General features: G+C 41.8%; 1 protein-coding gene across 7 annotated transcripts in view; it reads left to right on the top strand.

Annotated features, from left to right (window-relative positions):
* The window catches only part of AMBRA1 (autophagy and beclin 1 regulator 1), a 120,568-nt gene that overhangs the window by 86,905 nt on the left and 11,119 nt on the right, over positions 1 to 22,544 (top strand). For all 7 annotated transcript variants that reach the window (XM_085548746.1, XM_015864395.3, XM_015864397.3 and 4 more), the window contains one exon: positions 9,823 to 9,962. In XM_085548746.1, the coding sequence (XP_085404872.1) occupies positions 9,823 to 9,962 (140 nt within the window). The remainder of the gene's footprint in view (positions 1 to 9,822; positions 9,963 to 22,544) is intronic.

The following is a 22,544-nucleotide window of genomic DNA, read 5'->3' on the forward strand; positions in this document are numbered from 1 at the left end:
GGATGGCATTGCCACACCTCATTGACGTACCTGGGTGAGTTGTGAGTGCTCCTGCAGCTGTAAGTGAAGGCTCTTTACACCTGATGGCAAATAGCTGTGCACCTTTGCTTCACTGAGACATGAGTTATAAAGAGTTCTGACAAAACTATAATGTAAAAAGTAAACTGACAACGTGTGGAGATGGCTTACCATAACAAGTCACCACCATCAGAAGAATTCAGGTGAACTGACATATGTCTATAACAAGAACAATTTAAAAAGTTAAAAGAAAAGAAAAAAAGAGTACCAACTTCATGCTATGTTACTGAAAAAACATGCTTGTTGGTGCTGTCTCTCGTGTCATCATTTGAGAGAGACTTTGACATCTACAGGTGGACAGAGGGAGCTCTTGACTGTTCTGAATAGAGCAGAGTATAGTATGTCCACTTTTACTCTGAGAAATTTTCTGCTGCTGGCAGAAATTGAACCATGTAGATGCTTCTTTCACAATCAAAAGTCCAAGCCAAGTCACAGACCGAATGTCTTTCTTGGTACTAGGAAGAGGACATAGGGGCAGAACCCTGTGCTTATTGATAAAGAAAATCTCTCATTTTGATACAATGAGAAGCATATGATAGACTTGTTAAGGCCAAATGGTTGGTTGTGCTCTATCGATCAGTAGATTCTAGTTTTATAAAACAGGGCATCCAAAACTTATGCTGGGGGAAGCACTGCTTATGTAGGGTGCTGCAGATAAGATCTGGATTCGCTATCAGAAGATGCTGTGCTACATTGGTATTGCATATGGCTTGAAAAACTTCAGAGATTTGCATGTTTGGGTATAAATGAATAACTAGCATCTTGGAAACAGGTAATGAAATTGTTATCTTGATTGGTTTCACCCATGTCTGTGCAAAAGCTGCTGGGTCAGACTTAACTCAATGGATTACCTTTAGAAAATACTGTGCTAATAACTCATGCAACGGTTAAACCTTGGTTGTAACAAATTTGTGTGAAGGAAAATGGCATCAGTTCAGTATGGGCTTACTTTGTGGGATAGAATAATAGGAGCTAAGACTTCTTGTTTAATTTGGAGGCCAGAATTGGTAAGGCTGAGCTCCAGCAGTTCATGTAAAATCATGAGAGCTCAGTAGCTATTGTTTGTTTCAGTGCAGTTGGGAACATAGTTATAAACTCGGTAGGAATAATTATGGCAAAGATGGTTCCACTTCTGAGATGACTTAGGTTCAGTCATCTTATTGAGGTCACCCTGAGGAAAAGGAGCTTTGGTAAATTGCTGCTTGGCTTGTGCTTAAGTCACCACAGTCTGGGAAGACCTGCATAATTTCATGAAGATTTTTCAGTACCTCTTCATACGATTTTTCTTGAATTAAATTTAAGCTAGCTCTTTTCTCCACTAGTTATTCCTTCCAGACGTGTAGGCAGCTGGATGACAGCCTCTTATCACCCAGATGAGGGTGCATATAGCTCTGTCATCAACATATTGTTGACACTTGATCTTGTATGCCACTCTGTTGAGGCTCAGCAGACAAAGAGTAGGGTGGAATGGCAGCTGTGCTCACATCCTTTGCTCTTGTCATTAGATCTTTAACATATTGTGGATTTTACTGTTACAGTCTCAGTGTGACATTTAATGGGGAATTCAAAGGCAGTGCTTTTGGACTGCAGTCTTGAGTTAAAGGCAAAAATAAAGAGGCTTGTCATTCCTTTTGCCACAGAAGTGACCATATTTTTATTAGATTGTTCCAGCACTGACAGCTGTCAGTGATTTTTGCAGGAGACAGCAATAGCTGGGGGCACAGTCCTGCTTGCACAGTTCAGTTCGCTTTTGTGTCTGCACTGAATATATACGTATCTATCTATCTTCTGTCTTGCTAACACCCCCTTTGGCATCCTTTTTTCTGTCCTTTCATCTGTTCCAGCCACACACACGCCTGATTGAAAGCACAATTGTTTTGTTTGGCAGCTTCTTGCTTACTCAGCCCTAGTTTTTGGATCCAGGCTTGAACCAGTCGCCGAAAGGGCTTTTTGCAGGTATTATCCTGGTTTTGCAGCCTCTGGGAGACTGGTATCAAATTAATGAGCTCCTTCACTGCGAGAGTGTTATCTTCATGGTGAGAGCTTTGTTATCTGAAATGATCAGCTTCTTTATGTAACCTAGCTCATGTTAATGTTCAGTTATTTAAAAACTACTGGATAGTTGGACTTGCAGACTTGTGAGATAAAGTACCAGGTGATACAATGCCTAGAGCTTGCCTGAAGAGAGGAACTGCTAAAGAGAAGCCTGAGGAGAGGAGTGCTGTAATGAAACCTCTCCTGATCAGCACTAAGTTATGTGACCAAGTATGGGCAGGAAGAACCGACAATGCTTTATATTTGTGAAAAGTTTCTTAATCTGCAGGCACTTCAGATGCCGTCTCGTTTTAGGAAATAGATCATGTCTCCCCAGTTAAGGTTTCAGTGGTTGCTGAAAATAAAGGATTAGCTCTCAGTTAATTCACCATGGCTCAGAAAGCAAGGCAAGGATTTTCAGCACTGGCAGCAGATGCAGAAAAAGGCAGGAAGAGGTTTGTTGTATCAGTAAAGAATGAAGAAGAATTTCATGTATGATCTTATTGCGTCTGGGGTAGATAAATGGAGTTGAAAGAAATTTTATTTGTGCTGAGCATTAGATGATAAGATCCATTTGAGGATAAGACTGACAAGTCGAAAAAGATAAGTGCATTATTTTTGCTTCTTCCATTTTAACGGAGAAGATCTAATGGAAGGACGTGTCTGTTGTGGGCAGGAATTAGCTTTGGGGGAGGGGATGAGTGCAGCACGGTCCAACCTGTTTAATAAGAGGAGACTTAGAGCAATAGAGCAATTTTTTTCCCCTCTCTGATCATTGGAAATTTATCCCTTTTTCTTTACATCCGCAAATAGGTACAGAAGGGAAGACTCCTTCCAGAAGGGAGATTTGCTTCATTACAAAACATAGATTGATGTACTTTGTCTTCTGAATTAATATATTAATCCATCAGTCAATTATTCCAAAGAGTATTTGTTTTACTCTGCCTTCAAGGCCCTCTGCTTTAGACAGGCTCAGTTCTGCTGCAGAGGTCTGTAGGTTTTGTGGCAGCGCACAGTATAAGCATCAGTTTCAGCAGCTTTTTTGAAGTTCATAAATAGAAGGTGGAGTGAAGAATGATAATCTAAGCAAAAAAGGGAGAGTGGAGAGTGTTATTTATTAAGGAGGTCAGGTTAGGATGTCTGTTTCTTATTATATTTCTGGACCTTAAATAAAAAAAGAACAAAGAGCTGTTTAAAGTAATTGGCAGCATTATAGAAGTCAGCGATGCAGGTGGCTTCCTGGCAGCAAAGCAGAGGACATGCAGTGCTTTTAGTGGAGCAGTAGATGCTTTACAGCAGCTTCGTACCCAGTATGCTAATGTCAGATGCGAATACATTGACTTAAAAAAATGTACCAGGTGAGATCTTTCAGTGGCAACACCCTCCTGGGGTGAGTAAGGCAGAAAGCCATCTTGAATTGATTTAGGTACTGCTCAGTCTCAGTAGTGTGACTGCAATTAAAAAGAGGCAAGATTATAAACTTCTGAAATTTCAAGGTCAGATTGCAGAGCCGAAGATGAAGGGAAGATGGGAATATGCAAAGTGCGTGAAGTCCTAGTTGTACTGCTTTTGTTTTCGCTCTGCTTGTGCCTTCATCCTGTCACTGCACCTCATCTGCTGCTCTGCAAATCACAAGAGCAGTTTGCAGTTTTTTACAAGCTGCTACTACTACTGTTTGAATATTCTTTGTATGTAGCCTTTGCTTTCAGATGTAACTTCAGTGAATGTAATGCAGTGCTGTGAATTGATTGTGCTTTTAAGATTGCATCTTATTACATGGCTCATGTAGGTTAGTTTATTAAAGTGTATTACTTAATGAGGTATCTGTTCAGGCTAAAGCTCTAGCATAATTGCAGCTACGCTGAAAAGCTGTGCTGTCCCCACAGTTACTGTGATGGTATAACCTGTATCCATACAAAGAGTACTCTGTTGATCTGCACTTTATGTGTATAGATGTTTAGTTGTAACGTCAACACTTGTCTCTTGTGCCTGCACAGGTCTAATGTTTCTCCTATAACTCTCTTTTCTGAACCTCTTTTCTCTGCAACCCAGGTCAGGGTGGCCTTGAGGCTCTGGATTTTACCAGTCCCCTGGTAAGGAGTGGCTTCTGTCCAGGAAGCAGTGTATGATAGCTGTACAGAAGAGGAAGAATGCTAGAGCCAGGAACAGAGCATGGGGTGGACGGGGTCTCACATCTCTGTGCCTGCCATCAGCGTCAAGTTAGAGGTGTGGTGAGAGCTCTCATTCTTCCCTGGGCACTACAAGTTAAATCTACTTGCCCTTTTGGCCTGTGTCCTTTGATGCAGTAGCTTTGGGCCGGTATTATTCTCAGGGAAGAGGCAACTCCATGCAGGATAGTGCTAGCTTTGCAACTTGATGTTCAGGCTGATGCTTTCTATGCACTCACCATCTTTTTGTCCAGTTTCCCCTCTGTACCTTAGTTCCTAGCATTCTGTTCTTACTTGCACCTCCCTGCACAGTTCCTCCTTAATACTTCTTGTGCCCTTCAGCCCTGTTTGGATTAGCGTACTAGACGTTTTTCTTCCTGTGTGTTTTCACAGCTTGCCTCTGGTGACAGCACAGACTCAGTTGAAAATTAATAATTAAATTTTAGCCTAGTGCCTGATAAACCAACCTCATCTGCTCCAGCCTTTCCTCTCCTTTTACCTGTCAGGATGGAGCTTCACGGATGACAAGATTTCACCATGTAAACAAGTGAACAGCTGCACCCCCTCCCCACTCACTCTTTATCAAGGCTGATCTAGCAGCCCAATTTACTGCCTGGGCTAAGCAAAGGTAATGGCTTGAAATTTATTGGCATCTTGAAAGGAGATGCATCTAGTTGAGAGCAGAAATGTCTCTATTGAATTTAAAAAGATAAAACACAAGAGTTCCTGCTGAGTTTCCCTGCCCACTTGTGCCAACTTTCTCTTCTCCTCCAGCTTCAAAATATGTTTTTATCCTTCTTGGGTGCCAGCAAGGAGAAGATAGGTTTTACTCTGCTGAAGAAATAGTCATCGATACTCCCTTGCTTTCTTTTCCTGTGAGCAAAGAACTGGCTGTGCAAGCAGCATGGTGCCTGCAGCTCGCCCAGTCCTGGAGCTACTCAGCCCAGGTGAGTGGTGCAGCACTGCTGCCAACTGGCATCGGCTCAGGCTTGGGGCAGCCTGCTGCTTTGACTGGCAGGATCCTGGTCCAGCTTTTTATTGTTGGCAGATCGCATAAATATAAGTAGAAGGTGGACTTTGAATGGTGTTATTAAATGGTAGCAACTTCTCTGAGATGGAACAGGAGGGAAAGAGTGAAGCACAAGGTCAATAACTAACTGTAGGGCTTTGAAGAGGAGAAGCTTGCAGCAGAAAGCGTTCCTTCTCCTCCAGGGCAGGTACAAATTAACTGTCTAGCTCTATGCATATGTGTTGTGCCCAGGGCACAACACTCAAGTCAGCGGCTTGATGATGAAGGAAGAATGTTTGGGAAGGATTCCTTGAAGCTGTTGATTGTCATACAGCCTCTCTGGCTCTCTGCCATAAGTAAATATTTAGTTTAATTCCTGAGTGATTTTAACAGGTCCCACAGTGCTGATGTGCCAGCATTGACAAGTTGGAGGGAGAACAACAGTGGTAGACTTCAGGTGGCTTTTGTGCTCTGCATGAAGCAGTCTTGCTGAATATTTTTTTGGGGGCTGGTTTTTGTTTTTTGGGTTTTTTGCTTTTTCTCTTGCCTTATAGCCCTTCTTTCTTTGAGCCACCTTTTTTCCATACGAATTCAGTGTTACTCCTAAATTAGTCATAGAAATTGAGGGAGGGTGGAAAAGGCACACCAAAGAGGTAAGTAGTTGCTTGTGGAGCAGTCTTTGAAAGCAGAAATGCACAGGCATAAATGACCCAATCAATCCTTTCCTTACACTTCCGTTGTTACAGGCATATAAAATGGTAACAACCAGCATTTTCTCAGAGTATTCCTTTCCCTTTGTATTGCTGTTGCCTTCTGTGTGAAAGCTTAGCTACCTGGACAGTTTGGTATACCTGGAGGAAGATTTTGCTCCTTGCCAGCATCCCTTGCACTTAGAGGAGAGATGGAGTTCCTTTGGAATCTCCTTGAAGTGCGGAGGCATAGTTTTCTACAAATATAGGCAATGGTCAAGTAGCTGTTCTGTATAATGTAACCCGGGTTGTGTGGCTACTAAAGGAAAGGGACAGGAATTTTCTTGCCTGCTGACATGACAGTCTGTTTGTTCTGCTGCCAAGAAGAGAGCTGCTTGCCAAACTGATGATGCTTGTTTGGGCTCGAGCTTCCATAGGGGTGTTCTGAAATGCCTGGTGGGGCAACTCGTGAAGCTCCCGATTCTCAGACTTTACAGTGCTTATTGTTAGAGAAACATATCATTCAAAACCTTGTTTCAGAACAGCGTCTGAAAACAAATGAATTGCAGCTGCCAACTTAATAAAATGCTGTGTGGCCACATCTAATGGTGTGGCTCTGTAATATTGGATTAGTAGTACAGCAGTACCATGGGAGAGTTTGGCATTGGCTATGGCGAGTCGCCTGGAAGCTTGATGTGACTGCTGACAGTGATTATGGACTGATAGTGTGATTCAGCATGTTTGTTCAAAATTAAAATGCTAACCTATTAAATATAACCTCTCTGGAGACTGTGGTATGATGTGGTGGGTGCATTAAAGATCAGAGGACGTTTACAATAGTGGTTCTCAAACCCTTGTGCCTCAACTGTTGCATGTGGCCCACAATTAGTTTGTGGACCAGCCCTAAAGAAAGGGAAGTGGAGAATTAACAACTTTTTTGCATTTTTATTGCTAGCTGTAAGAGTGTTTGAGGATTGGCAGTAGTCTCTTGATGTGGAAGTTGAAGAACAGTGTCAGTTTGAGATTCCAGTAATAACTTGGAATGTTATTCCTGGAATTTCAGACCTGAAAAGCATGGACTTTTATGGACCTCCTCCTAACTGGAGGTGTTCTGTGATTACATGACAATCCCACTGGCAAAGACATGCAGTCACTTTACTATATTATCAGGCTGAGTAGTTTGGCTAAAGTATCTCAGTAACTTTATACAATTTAGTAGGAGAGGAAATAAATAAATAAATTAAAACCACACACACAAAAAAAGAAAAAAACAAAAAAAAAAAAAACCACCTCCAAAACAAATTAGCTGTGATCTATGGAGAATAATGTTTCCTGGAAGACTTCTAACCTCCTTTGAAGAGAGGGGACCTGCCTGCTGATGTTGAAGGAACTTTTTTTTCCTCCCTCCTCTGTGCATAGAGTAGGGGGTCTTGCTAATGGATGCAATTGCAAGAGCCAATCTGTATGACTGCATCAGATTGATTAGCTGGGTCCTGGTTACTGCTGAGAGTGGTGATTATGCCAGTACAGCTGCTCTTGTTTTTTATGTACTAATTACCGCAAGCACGGATGTCATCACCCTTAACGCTGCATGGAGTTGTCCCATTAGTGTGGGAGTGGGAAGCAGCAGGGGTGGGGAGCTTTTTGGTGTGTTTAGAAGTGTATGAAGATGTAGAGTGATGAAGCATCTCTTCTTGTACAGGATTCTTAAGCCATCTTGCCTTTGACATTATGTCCTCAGCCAACATGTTTGCAGGTTGTCAGGATTTCCATTGGGTGCCATTTCCAGTGAACACCTGGATGTTGATCAGGAGCTGGCAAGTCCCTGCCTTTGCGTGACTGTCTGCTGAGCCTGTGGGACAGCAGCTATGCAAGCTGACCTGCAGTGAGAGAACTTAGGGCTACCTCTAGCAGGACACTTCTTAGCTGCGACGCTTTACAAAGGTGTTCTCAGGAGAAAAGAAACTGTTTTTCTGACTAGCTGAAGAAGGATATGATAGAATACTGTTGCAGTTCTTGATTGATTTGGAAAGCGGCAGCTCTGGAGCACCACTCCCCTTCCCTTTCCTCCTCCTCCTACTCAAAATCTAGTCTCCCCATCTCAGAGTGCACCATCATCTCCATGGTAACAAGTGTTTGCAACATATGTCTGATTTTTTTTTTCCTTCTTTCCCTTTGTACAAAAAGCTAGGGGAGAATGGGGGGAAATGTGACAGGGATGGGTAAGAGCTACGTAAACCTCAAAGGGCCTGTTCCTTTGAATGCTGAGCTTCACTAAATACTGCTGGCTGCTGAGAGATATCTGGGGCAAAGAATGACCAGCTTCTGTCATGCAAGAGAAATCCTAAAGGGCAGTTTTCTTCTCTGATGTGGACTCCTCAGAGAACAGGTTACATGTGTTACTGATTATGGGAAATAATTTTGTTACATTCTTTTGCTCTGACTTGATTTTTTGGCATTACGATGGTCCAGATGAAGGTTCTAGGTGTTAGCTATTGGAGGATGTACAGCTGAATGGTATCCAGTCCAAACTGATCGAGTTAAACTATCGGATAGGCAACGTGTGGGGAGGGGGATAGAGTTGTAGAGAAAAGCAGGTACATAAGCTGTTGTCCTTAGACCCAGTCTGTAATGCTAGCTAATGAGACCCGTGCTGGGAACTGTTAGTTCAGGCCATCTCAGCGGTGCAGTGATGGTTAGTTTGCATTCCTGTCTACCTTCATCCTTTTGTTCCAGTGCATCCTAGTTCTCTTCCATGCTTTCTGGTCCAGCACCATTCCTATTTTCTGGGGAATCTGGAATCCACTGGGGATGTGCAGATGATTGCCCCTCAGAAAATCTAAGGAAAACTTGTTTCTCAACTTGGAATTAACCCATTGAAAGTGTAGCTTCCAAGTCCAAATTGCATACCAACACAAGCTGCTGGCTAGCAGATGGAAAGAAAGCATTAACACTACAAAAGATGTTTGCTTTTCAGAGCTGGAAATTATCTGCTTAGATATAATCTGATCAGTTTCATTGTTTTTGCTTGAAAAGCCCATGCACTTCAGATACCCAACTAGTGCAGACCAGAGAGTGGAGCTTGATATTTGTCCTACAGGTGCATGGAACTTTCATTCTGCTGTATTACAGCAGTATTTAGGAAGCAGTTTTACAGCTGTGCTAACTACCCTCAGTCTTAAGAGCTCTTCAGCTTTCATTTTAGTGTTGGTAAAATGGATGCAAGGGGATGTGAACTGAGTGATTTGTTACTTGCAGACTTGTGCCATTCTCATAATCTCTGGACATTAATTTATCTCATCTGTGCCCTGTTGTTGTGGGAGGTGGTCAAACTGAGCAATTTTCAGAAGACTTTAGATGATTTAAAATATGAGTCGTATATTATTTCTGTGTAAGGTTTGTTTAGTTTAATGGAAAAAAAATGAGCTGTTGATGCTGAAAGCCTATGCACTTGCCAGTTTCCTGTTCCTCCCTGGTGAATTAAGATGAGAAGTGAAGGCTAGAAGGGACCTAGTTGTCTTGCTGTCTGATGGCTGTGCTGTTTGTTCCCATCACTTTAGCTCTGCAGCCCACTGAATGACATGCAGAATCTTGTAGTGGCAGGATTTCTTAGGTTCTGCAGCTATGTGCCAATCTTTTTGTTGAGCACTTAGGGGCACGTGTATGTTTCTCTAGCAGATGCTTGCTCTTGCTGCTGGATTAGTGGTTTCTTTTAACATCCTGTAAAGTGACGTGTCTCCTTCGCCAGCTTTGTTGCTGCGGGGAGACTGAACGTTTGTTTATTTGAGCCTCCTTGGCTGTTCTGCCTTTTGTCTCATCAAGTAACTTTCTGTCTTTGTTTCAGAGAGTTTTCAACGTTCTGTACCCGATGCCTGCTGACCAGCGAAGACACGTCAGCATAAACTCTGCTCGCTGGCTGCCTGAACCAGGCCTGGGATTGGCATATGGCACCAACAAAGGGGATCTGGTGATTTGCCGACCAGAGTAAGTGTTTGCTTTATATGGAGTTATAACGGCTTTCATTATTCTGTTCTTAGGCCGCTGGGAATAAGATGTCTTTTCACTGCTTGGGGCATTGTACTTGAGGTGCCTTCCCCAAACAAGTAGTCATGATACTCCTTTTGGACTACAGCAGTGTTAACACTGTCTCATACTGTCATTGTTAGTTTTGTTGACTTACGAGGAACATCTTAGTAGCTCACTTTATTTCCTATATCTGTCTTGGATTTCTGAATCCTTTGTTTTATAGTTTTCTAGTGCAATGTTTTTCAGTCTCGTTGGATTTAGGATTTCCACAACTTGCCAATGAGTGTAGCAAATACAAGGTGTTAGAGATACATTTGATATCCACCAGTCACAGGTTGAAAACTGCTGACCTAGGCTTATCAGGCATTTATTACAGTGTTCAAGTATGAGATTCAATGAACTGCAGAGGTTTTTGTCATGATTATGAGCAAGGCAGTGAATTGTTTTGATTCTCACTTGAAAGCCCAGTGGTGTGATGTGTAGACTTTAGCTCACTTTTACACCCCTTATGGCACTGTATAAATAACTTTGCCTTTGTAAACCTGCAATTAAGCAATTAAACCTAATTTACATGTTATGTCACACAGATGATGACTGAGAGTGAGCAGTGATGTGTAAATCACCTTTAGTGTTTGTGGTGGTTTATGTATAACACTTTGAGACCCTTTTCTCTATTATCTTATGCAAGGGGCTCTTTTGAAGCAGTGCTTCTCATGCTCTACAAGAGTACTTCAGGGATTTCTCTGCTTCAGTTATTTCTTGGTATTAAGCTATGTTGGTATTCTTTTGAGTTGGAGCTTGTAGTTTGGAGTCTGGCAGATAAAAACTTGCAGCGCTGCTGGAGATCTTACCAAATGCATGTGGACTCCATCTGTTGCGCATGAGATCAAGCATGTGGTGCTTGTCAAGAGTCATATGATCAGCATAGAACCACTACATAAATCAGAATAAATATGTACAATTGTAATAGTGACTAATACAGTACAGTCTTCTGGTGAAATTTGCTGTTAGGATTCAGATTGGACCAATTTAAATAGCACAAAATGCCAGTGCTCTTCAAAAGGCTCTTTAGTTCTCTTGAACATAATCTTTCATCAAGGCCTTATTTATACATGAACTTCTACAAGATACTATTATGGAATAAGCTGTAATCACTCTCATCCGGGAAAAATGGCTTTCCTCAAGACTAGTTTCTGTACTTTCTAAGCAGAGGAATAATTTGGGAGTAGCGGCTTTCCTCTCCTCAAACACTAGTTACTGTAAGTTCCTTTCAGTATAGAGAAGTGGTAAGATCTGGTCTATTGATTTTGACTCATAACATGATCTTGGACAAAAACTGGGGGAAAGGAAAAGGGGGATCAAAGTGTCTTGATTGACTGTCTTCTGCAGAGTCAGGCTTGGTCTGCCTATCTCGGCTTGCCACCTCCTGTGTTAAATATCTGTTCTGGTGCTTACAGTAGCTCCAAGCTGAGTGCCATGTCTTTTATTGGCATCTCCCTAATTAAAGACACAACAGGAGCTGCTCTGTGTGTTACAGGTGCACTGCTAGTCTTTCTGTAGCATCCCTGTGAAACCTTTCTTAGCTCACCTGGTTGCTTTGGACACTTTTCAGTCTCCTTATTTCCATCCTAGCAACAGTCATGTGAAATTTCAACAAAAATAAACTTTTTTAATATAAACATGGGACACTGAATAGAAAGGTGGGATATTTATTAGTAGTTTGATCAGAATGCTTCAGTGGGTTCCCTACTGGTGGATTGAATTAACTGATGCATCTGATGATTGCTGCAGATTTCACATGAACTTTGGAGCAGGACTCCTGATATGCTCTGTTCTTAATTGCACCATTTTGTAGGCCAATTACAGACAGATTGACTTGAAAATCTCTGCATAAATATTTAGATATTCGTTGCTCTAGAGAGTTTGCGTGGTGGCTCTAACATCAGAACACGGAAATAAGTAACTCTGTCAGAGCTGAGGTGGTTTGCATCCATGATGCCTGTTCCAGGTCTTCCCTCATCAGAGAAAGAGGAGAAATTCTTATATGTAGATGGCATCTCAGTAATTCTTGGCTTAACAGACTTAATATTTGATGACTTTGACTTAAGAAATGAGAAAGAAAGACAAAAAGTATTTGTGTTGTTTCCATAGACAGTAATACAGAAGGGAAGAAATATTAAATTAAGAACTAAGCAATCAACAGAGTATGATATGAGGATAGTCTAATGAACAGCAGGGATCCAAAAAACATTGCACTGCTGAAAACACCCCTACTGTTTTAATTTGGCAAAGTGGTCAGTAGCAAAAAAAATGAGATGGTTATAATTCCCTGGGTCTTTATTCCCATGTACAATGAAAGCATTAGAAACCAAGTATTACAGGGATAACATAAACAGGTTGGAGTAGCAGCTGTGCCTCATATACAGGACTTGAAGAGTTCAGGGGAAAAGAGTTGAGTAGGCTAAAAGTACAAACTAACACACAAACAGTGAAGCATAACTTGAAACTTCATGTGCTAGTAATGAGAGGTTATGCAAGTAGTTCTTCCAGAAATCTAAACAAACTGTAATTAAAATCAGAAGTTTGGGACTATATTGCTAGGTTAGGGTAGCACTGATTACTGTTGTTCTTCCAGACAGAAATGGGGAAGGTCAGGGTACGCTGGCAATTTATAATATGAACTCAGTACACAGATTTATGGGATATGTTTTGAAGGAAGGAGAAATTAAAACTGTGAGGAGTAGGTTCAAGTGCAATGTGACTTGACTATGGTAAAGTACAGCAGGTGGATACCTATCACTGAGAATTTTATTTACAATACAAAGATTTGCTTCAGGTCTTAACACATTTTAGTAAGGCAATTAGCACATTGGGATATGCTAATCTAAATCTAGTTAAATTGTTATGAATTGGAACAAGACTTGGTAAGGAGCAAGTAAAGGTATGCTGAAGGAAGGAATACAGCAGGATTGAAAGCTGGATACTATCACAAAAGTAGTTACAGTTGGACCTTCTTCATGACCTATTCTGGGGCTGGCTGTTATCACTGTTTACACTAATACCTTGTAAGGGTGTGCTGAATAAATTTGCAGAGAATGTGACATTAGCCTTGTCATTGCAGAGAAGGATCAGAGTATCATATATGAATTGGATTGCCTTGAAAGTTTCTGGAGCTATAGAAATGAGATAGAATTTAATAGTACGAAGTGCACTTAGTGACTAATAACGCTGAGCTCAGTAGTTAAAGTGACAGAGGGGAAAAGGCCTCAGGTTTTCGTTGATTGTAGATGATTGAGCCATCAGTACATGTGGCTGTGAAAGCAACAAATTTATTCTAGGATGAAACACAAGATACTTAACAGTAGAGATAGCAGAATGTTAGTATTGCTGTAGAAGAAACTAGATACATGAGCAGAAACAGCTTCAAATTCAGCTATTCACATCTAGTATTGTGGCTGAGAAAAGCAGCTAGTGATGTCAGTGGAACAAATGCTTATCTAAGAAAACCTGCAGCTGGGGGTCTTCAGCCTAGAAGAAGAGGGGGCTTCTATAGCCTTCCCTAAATGCCCAGGTAAGGAGAACTATTGACACTTAAATACTTCTTATTAGTCATTCACTATGGCTAGGTTATGGCTGTAAACTAGAGAAAGGCTTCTAACCAAATGATTCCTGCAGTGGCTTGTAAGTTTTTTGGGTGGGTGAAGAAGGCTCAGATATTTGATGGCAGCTATGAGGTGGGTTAGTATTTACCACTCGCTGTGGCCTTGAGGTCTAGCACGGGGGGTGTGACAGTGCTGTGTGGATTTCTCCTACCCTCATATCCTACTGTGCATTGCCTTTTCTGCATAGCTTCTGCTGCCTGTTAGCCTCCTCCAGGATGTTTCTCATGCACCGCATGCTACCTGACTTCAAATGTAACTATGGCTAGTGCTCACTGGGGTTTTGTATGTCTTTCTTGGCTCTCCGCAGCACAAGGCTTGGTTCTGTTCTTGAATCCTTGAGATTTTTCAAAATGGAATGAAAGCCACAGTATCCAATGCAGTAGAAATACCTCTACTAGATTAAAAAGGAATTTGTATTTTTAGTGCTCCTTTCCTATCCTGTTATGTAATGTCAGGAGCTTTCCCATTCACAATCACCCCCAGTACAGAATCTCAAATGTCTTGTAGAACATGAACAGATCAGACTGAAATTGAGGAGGAACAGACTGCATGCTGCTTTCTGGCTATTGCTGGCTTCTCTTCTAAAGGATTATCAAGGGAGAAAAGCAGGGTCCATGTATCAGTTCTTTGTCATTTCATCTTGAGTGCCTCCAGTGGCTAGGAGTACATTCCAGAAGATCTCAGTGTTCAGATGCTTTTGAAAATATTAACTTACAACCCCCAGTGCTCTGAGAATGATGTTTCAGAACTGAACACTGAAGATACCTTGCCTAGGGCTTGCTCTGTAGCGCAGGCAACTGAATGCAAGAGAGACACGTTTCTTCAGCAGACAAAACCTCTGATAGTGGAATTAAAATGCCTCCTGAAGTTGTATCTGATTCAAAGACTACATACATCCCATCTGTTAACTGGGGCAGCTGGAGGTATTGGTTAGGCCAGAGTTCTGTCTGCCAATGACTTCGTTGCATCTGGGCAGTGTCTTTTGGTTGTGGCCAAATAAGCAAATCCACATTGTTTCCTGCCTGTTAGCCATAATGCAGCGTATTTTCTAAGTAAAGGTTGAAGATGTGTTTTGATTGATTAAAAAAAGATGAAAAGGGGGTACAAAGTTGCTTACATACATTTGAATAAAAACTAAACTGAGTTATTTCCAAAGTGTGGAAAGCCTGACTATTGTGAGTACCAAGAGACTCAGACATTGAAGATACATGAAAGGTAGTGTGGTAATACAGAGGCTTGAAAGAGCATCTCCTTTCTGATGTTGTTTTTATTCCAGTTCTGTTTCCATTTCAGTACGTGAATTCGATATCCACAATGAATGATGGCATTAGGTAGAAGATACCCTCATGCAATTCCATTTAATATGTCTATGAATCCTGGAGATAAAATCTGACAGCTTTAAGTCTTCAGTTATTAACAAGTTCGTTTCCTTCTCCCAGTTCAAGATATGCTGCAGCACTGACTCGTTAGTGACATTAGTCTTCTTCTGTGGGGTAAGGAACTTGGTTCAGAGCTCAGTGGTAAAGAAACTTAACCTGTTGCTTACTGGTTTGTTCATAATGCCACTGTGCTTCTGCAGGGCCTTACTGGTTCTCGAACTGAGTAGCAATCATTCTATCGCAGAACACAGCCATGTAATTCCAGTACAGTTACCAGATGCTTTACTTCATTCTATTCAGATCACATCTGCCACCTTCTCTTCCTTTTCTTTTTCTCTAGTTCTATCTACAAAAGCAATTAAATTTCATGTAGTCAATTATCTGACTTTCTAAATCCCCCTGCCTACTGCATGTGGCTCATTCTTTCATTGTTTTCAGATTTATTCTCCTTTCTCTGTTACATTACTCTCCTTAACGATAAAAGTTGCATTTAGGAGAGAGTAATTGTCACATTAAATATGACTTTCTTTCTGAAGAGTGATGCTAAGTTGGCTTTTTTGGCCTTTTGTCACTTTCCCATTTTACTCAAGCTTTTTCAAAATTAGGTGTGACTGCCTCAAAAAGTTAACTTTTTTCCCCCTTTTTTTTTTTTTTCCTTTTAAAATTAATGAGTACAACTAGCTGCTGTGCCCGGCTGTGTCTTTTACCAAAGACTTTCCCTACTCCTAATTGCATAAATACCATTGGATTTTTTTTTTTTAAAGTGGAGACTTCAGAGAGAAAATTCAGTATCTCAGCCACTTCAAGTCGTCATTGATTTTATCCTTAGCCTCACTGCTAAATAGACCTTTCTTCATTCGAGTTCCATTTTCCTCATGTTTATTTTTAGAATGTCCTTTCCCTCTTTGGCAGCACCAGTCCATCCTGCTTTCTTAGAACCTTTTTTCTCTGCAGGTCCATATTAGACTTTGTTTCTCATTTGGTTGTTTGTTCCCTTGGCTTTCCAATAAGATCATCTTTGATCTTCCAGGCTTTGATCCAGTCTATTTGTGGAGTTACTGGTTGTCCCTTACACATGCATTTTTCATCAAGATTGTGGTGATTTGAGCTAGCAAGTGAAACAGCCAACTTTTTCTTCATTTTTTTCCCTGTTTTAAACCAACAAGCTGCCTGGTGCTGCAAATGATTTTAACTCTGTGTCTTCAAAAATGTAATTGCAGGAATAATTGTGGAGGTTTGGATTTTCGAGCAGGTTCCCCTGCATGCTGAACTGAACACTTTCAGTTGTCTGCTTTCAAAACTGCAGAAGATAAAAGCATAGAAGTTGGTCTGCTGTTGGATCTCATTGAGATTTGACCAAGACAGGGTCGTGGTTCTGGAGTTTGGCAGCTTTGTATGCAATATTATATTTGAAGGAGGAAAAAAAAAACAAACCAAAAACGTTTTCCTGGTTCGGTCTGTTGGCATAAGATCTACAGAAGTTGACTTCAGAGTTGCTGTCTTTGAATCAAGGTGATTGTTAGTTTCTGCTAAAACTCCAGTGAAAGTTCAAAGTCTGATGTGTGAGTTTGGCTCTCCAGACTTGTAGCAGTTTAAGATGTTTAAGGCCTTAGAAGGCTTAAGCAATTTGTACTCCCCTGAAGTCTCCTAACATTGTAATTTGTCTAAGCCACTGGAAGAGCTCATCGATCATAAACAGCTTAAGATATTCTGAGAGTTCAAAGCTTATTCAGAGCATAGTCTGCCTATAATCACTTAAAGCAATTAACAAGGCTTTGGGTTTTGAAGGAATTTAAGCAAGTTATCCATCTTTAGAGCTTGGTCTAAGGTGATACTGAGCTGGATAGTTCTTGTTTGGGGAACCTAACAAATTCCAGAATGCAGAGGAACCTTTCAGAGGATCTCTGCAAGCTGTTTCACATGGTTGAAGCCTCTTAAGTGATACTGTGGAATACAGGCAAGCTTTTGAGTGAGAAGAAAGTCAGCAAACATTCAGGAAATTTTTCTGCCCTGTTTATTCCAGGCTATTTGACCTGCAGGGTATCTTCTTATTCACATAAACATCCATTTATTAATAGTGTTATAACTACTCCATAGTGCACTATATGATACGCAAAGATCTTACCAGCTTTGCAGGAGAAAATCTTAACTCAGAGTCTTCCTTTCCTTGTGTTTTGTCCATCTGCTTACAGTGTTGTAATAATATGGATATTTTTCATTGCAGCTCCAATATGCCACTCCAAATGAGGGTATGTCTCTTCTAATGTCAGAAGAGCTGATATCTCATTACAATGTGGGTAGCACAGGAGTCAAATACAGAGGATTCCCAGTTTTCTGTCAGGAGTGGGTTGTAACTTCTATTTCCTGCTGAGAGTGGCATGAAAAAGCTCTCAGCAAAGCTGCTTTAAAAAGCAATTGTGGCATTTTGATGGAGGAATTAGCATGGGCATGAAAGTCTGCAAGGAGACTTTTCTTGTCCTTATTTTCAACACGGGTATTGCTGTGTAGCTTCATGTCCATTAAGGACAATACTTTTAACCATGATATTTGTTCTTAGGCCCCAAAATGATCAAACATTCACATTTTCATACAAAACTCTTTCTTTCTGCTCTGTCATTGCCTTGATGCTTAATTTTTGTTTATCGCTCATGTCAAAAAACTGATTTCTTAATCTAGGACACTCTTCCCAGGAATTCCTCATGCATTTTCTGTTGATGCTTCTTACACGATAGTCTGGATCAGAATAAACCGCTCAGTTTGCACTCTTTCTACTTTGTTAATATCTTTTTCTCTTTGAGATCTCTAAAAGCTTAATGAAGGATAATTTCTGAGCTTAAATGTTACATTTTCACCTGGGGAAGAAGACTGTAAGAAGACTGTTAGAGATGTGCCTTCTGTAAATCTTACCCACTGTCTCCAGGAACTTGGATTGCATCCACTTTTGTTTGCCCCCTGATGGGTGGAACAAGCTCATGTATATTCACCCTGTGGAGACAGGAAGGTATTATAAGGCACTGGTGCCTCCAGATTAATAAGGCTAAGCTTATTTAAGTGGTGTGAGTTTGAAAGGAGCCTCTTAAAAATCCCAGTATTTAACATTGCTGGCAGAGTTTCACAATTGAATAAACTGGGCCAGTCATCTTATATAGTATTCTAAGTTGAGTTGGCATCCTCCCTGAAGCGGGCACGTGGCTACCAGCTGCGCCAAGCTGCTTGCTGTCCTGCTTCTTCAGCACCTTTGGCAATTTAACTAAGTATCAGGATGAGTTTTTATATAGTTGCTGCTTTCCATGTAGGTGAAGCTTGCAGAATTCTGGAAAGCTAGCAGGCTGTATGACTGTAGGGATCCACACAGTCAAAATACACCTGCTACTACCTGTAGTGAAGAGATGACCTTTTCTATGCTCTCCTGGATGTGATCAATAGGATAATCTCATATGCTACTTAAGTACCCGTGGTTCTTTGCAGCCCTTTTCTTTTGTGACTTATCTTGTTAGACATTCCTGTGTTCAGGCTCCTGCTCTTCCCTGGCTAATCATACACGGGCTGTGCTCCAAGGCTATGCTCTGAAGTAGGAGGTGCCAGTGAAGCTTGCCACGTTGATCAAAGGGAACTACTGCCCAGCAGTGCTGTTCCAGGAATCCTGTGATGGTTCCATACAGTTTGCACTGCAGCCAGTTTTCTCTTGGGTCTGCCTCTGCACATGGTTCATCATATGTACAGAAAGCTAAATATTTATGAAGTAGGGTGTTAGAAATGATTGTTTGCCTACCCAGGCAACTGCTGAGAGTGCCAAACTTTGCCTTGTACTGACAATAATGTTGCTTGGATAATCATGAGAGCCAGGGATGGAGCTTGCTGTGCTGATCAGCACATGCTGGTAGAAGAGATAATGAGCTACTGACAAGGATGCATCTGGAATCTGTCCAGGCATTGCATTGCACGGAGTACCACGCACTGATTCTTCATTCCTGAGCCAGAACAATGGATTGCTGTTCCTGACATGGTATCACCTTGCTCTCTGTGACTCCCCCTGTATTTGCTTGACATGGTTTGAATTAACTCTTCAGAGTTAATAAGTTTAAGCAAAGGGAGGAAAGTGCATCATGGGAAACTAAAATCCTTTGTAAACTAAACTGGCTGTTAACGATGTTGAATGGGCAGTATATTAGAGAAAATAGCTTTAAAGACTAACTTAGAGGAAGTGAGCACTGGCAGCATGAAAATCTGATATTCACCTGGCTGTGTGCTGCAGTGCTTTGCAGTGCAGTATGTCTGTTGCAAGCTGGGCTTGCCAGAAGCTTATGTGATAGAAATGGGTTTGTACTGATACTTTCATAGGTAGGGAGGGATTGCAGGCAGCAGTTCCCTAATCAGAAACTGATTCAATGCTGTAGTAGACGAATTTGCTACTGTTGAGTCTTTCCATGTGGCAGCATCTGAAGGAGAGAACCTGGCCTTTGTTTGTATGTTCTTCACTAGGGGGGATGACTCAAGTGAAAGGACAGTAAGCAAGTATTATTTCTGCCTTTCTGGACATCCGTAACTTACCTGCAAATGGTTTCTTTGTTTTGCTATCTTGATGCTGAGCTTTATTGTTATGGTAGAGTTGAAGAACCTTTGTCCTAATCCTCCTTCTCTTCAACCCCTGATTTTGGATATACCAGCTGGTCCATTACCCAAATGTCTGTCAGTGTCTGCTGACTGCTGCTGCCTCAATTTACTCTTCGAATACTGTTTAAGACATTGCTATAAGTAGTGTTTCATCTTTTCTTTCTCGTTACGTGTGAATTCATCGTTAACTCCTAGAGTTTGATTCTAGGTTCTTCGGGGGACTGTATGTGAGCTACGTAGCCCAGTGCAGGAGGAGGGGCTGTTACTGAAGTTGTCACCACTTGGTACTTAGCAGGCACCACTTAGAGTCCTTATTCAGCTCTCAGCAAAGCATGCAAGTCTGTGCCCTTCATCTTCTTCAAGCTCGTTAATAACAGGAGCTGGACAGAGGCTCGCTCTGCTGGGAAAGCCTGTCAGAGAGCAGCTCTGCATCTGACAAAGCTAATGGAAATTTCCAGTGAGGGTTTAGAGACAGCCATAAAAAGGAAAAAAAAAATAAGAACTTGCCTAAGTGGACTTCACTGTCCATGACTGACACAGTGTGGAGAATTGCAATTTTTCACCCGGAAGCCTTCGGCAATGAATGTCCTCCTTATTGCGTCCACATCCAAGTGGCAACATGCTCCATGCTACACAAAGCTTCTACCTTATGCCTTGGAAAATGTAAAGGGCTTCCAGCATTTCCATGCCTGGAGTTTGATAGAGCAAAAGCTAAACGCTTCCTGAAAAATATTCATTTCTCCAGTGTAAGCTCTTCTTCTGTGAAATGAATAGTCGAGCCTTGATTTGCAAATCTCCTGGGAAACGTGCTGCAAAAGGCTTGCTAATTTACAAAAATCAAGCAATATTTTGCAAAGGGCGTAAAAAAAAACCTTCAGGTTTTCTGCCAAGGGAGACTGCACTGTTTTAAATAGGTGTGGTTAAACCAGTGTAAATCTTTAAGCTTAATTGAAAACGTTTTAAACCAAAGTAATTGTGGTTGTCATGTCTTACCTGCTTAAGCTGGATTAAGGCAGAGATATCTGATCAATTTTCTAATGCAGACAGGGCCAAAAAACTGTCACCCATAAAACAGTGGCTTTTCCTTGATTAAATATTTGCTAATCGTGAGGTGCTGATCTCTGTATAAATGATACTGCCCAACTGACTCCCTCTAGTAGGTTCAGGCTTTTGCTTTCTCCACTGCATATTGATGCATTCTGAAGAATCCTTTGCATAGTCTCCAACAGTCATCCTAAGGCTGTAGGTGGATACCCACCTTATAGCCGTGGATTCCACATCAGGGAGATGTACACGCTTGCAAGAGAAAGCAAAGATCGTGCAAAAGGCTTTACACCTGGAAGTCTGTTACAAGAGGTGGAGCTGGGAAAGAGCAAGTTGTTTGGTTGGCCCTGGTGGGAGAGAGGTGCTGACAGGTAGCAGTGAGGATGCTTACTGCCCACTGCCTGTTCTGAGCCAGTTTTCTGGCTTTAATGGTAGACATGCTTAGTTCTGGCTAAAAAAACAGGTTAAAGTGGTGGTGAGGATGCTGAACTCCCATCATGACCGAATCTTGTGACCTTGGCTTAAATGTCAGAGTCAGCAAAGGCAGCTGCAGCACCAACTGCCACAGGCCTTCCTCCTGCAAAAGGAAAGCAAAGTCCTCGGCTCTCTGGCAGTAAATGAGCAGCTAATAGGTTCTTGGCAGTGAAATATAGTTGATAAATGGCAGCATTTAAAAGTAGCGTGCTAAGTCATGTATTCAGCGGAATGGCTATTGATTTCACTGTCCAGAGAAAGGTGTGAATTGACAGCATGGATTTGAACTGGGATTTCCTATCCAAGAACCTGACTGTACGACAGTGAGCATCTGCAGAATGGGTGGGAGAACGGACAGGAGCATTTACTCGCGCGTTGTGTGTCAGCACGATGCTGGTATCATGATGCTCCCTTAGAAGTAAGATGAATCACTCAAATGTGTATGTGTTGAGCTTTCTGCGTAGTACAGGCTGTTGGGTGTTTGGGGGAAGGAGAGAAATGCAGGATTGCCAGCTCCTGATTTGCCCTGGGGAAGATTTTGCAATCTCCTGGTTTCTGGAAGTGGAAACTGAGAAAAACGAGTAGCTCGCACAGGGTGTAGGTGTGGAATGTCAGTCATGGGTGGCTGTGGGGACCATGTCTGTACTTCAGAGAGCATGAAAGTGTGAAGGGAGAGATAGAAGAGCATGGGTCAGTTTGGCTCTATTGTACAACAGCTGCCAATAATTAGGAGGTTATTATTTTCTGGAAAATTTCACTACCAAGATAAAAAGTGTTCCTTACCCAGGGATTTGTCGCTTTGTAGGCAGCAGAGTGTGTCAGGTTCTGGTGTACAAAGGATGGAACAACCAGAGAGGGACCGGCATGTGTGCAGTGGTAGATTGTCATCTGCCAGTAAACTCTGAAGTCTATGTAAATCAGCATCTCCGTGTCAGCTGCTTTCATGGGGTATAATACAGTGCAGGGCTAGCTTGGCAAAGAGCCTGTAATGATCACTTCTGCAGACTCTGTGCGTGGTTCTGTTGACCTCATTTTCTACAACTTTTGCCCTTGGCCCTCACCTGAGATGCTGTCACCCAGCAGCCATGCCCCAGGCCTCCAGTTGGCACACTTAGCCATTGCAGCGCACACCTGACGTGCAACATCCTTCCCTTGTCTGAACTGGAGTCTTACCGCAGTTCTGCTGAGGCATCTCATTATGGAGGATGTGTGTTTTTGTGTTTACTCATAAACACTGTATTTATGTTTATGCCTCAGTCATACTCAGCTACCAACAACGTGTCCTATATCCTTTCAGACTATGTGAATGCTCTCAGACTACCTGAGGAGTGATGTGTGTCCCTCCCTTCACATGCAGCTCCCTTCTG

The sequence above is a fragment of the Coturnix japonica genome, chromosome 5 (genome assembly GCF_054131305.1).
Source record: "Coturnix japonica strain WE chromosome 5, WE-NBRP24, whole genome shotgun sequence".
In the NCBI taxonomy this organism is placed as follows: Eukaryota; Metazoa; Chordata; class Aves; order Galliformes; family Phasianidae; genus Coturnix; species Coturnix japonica.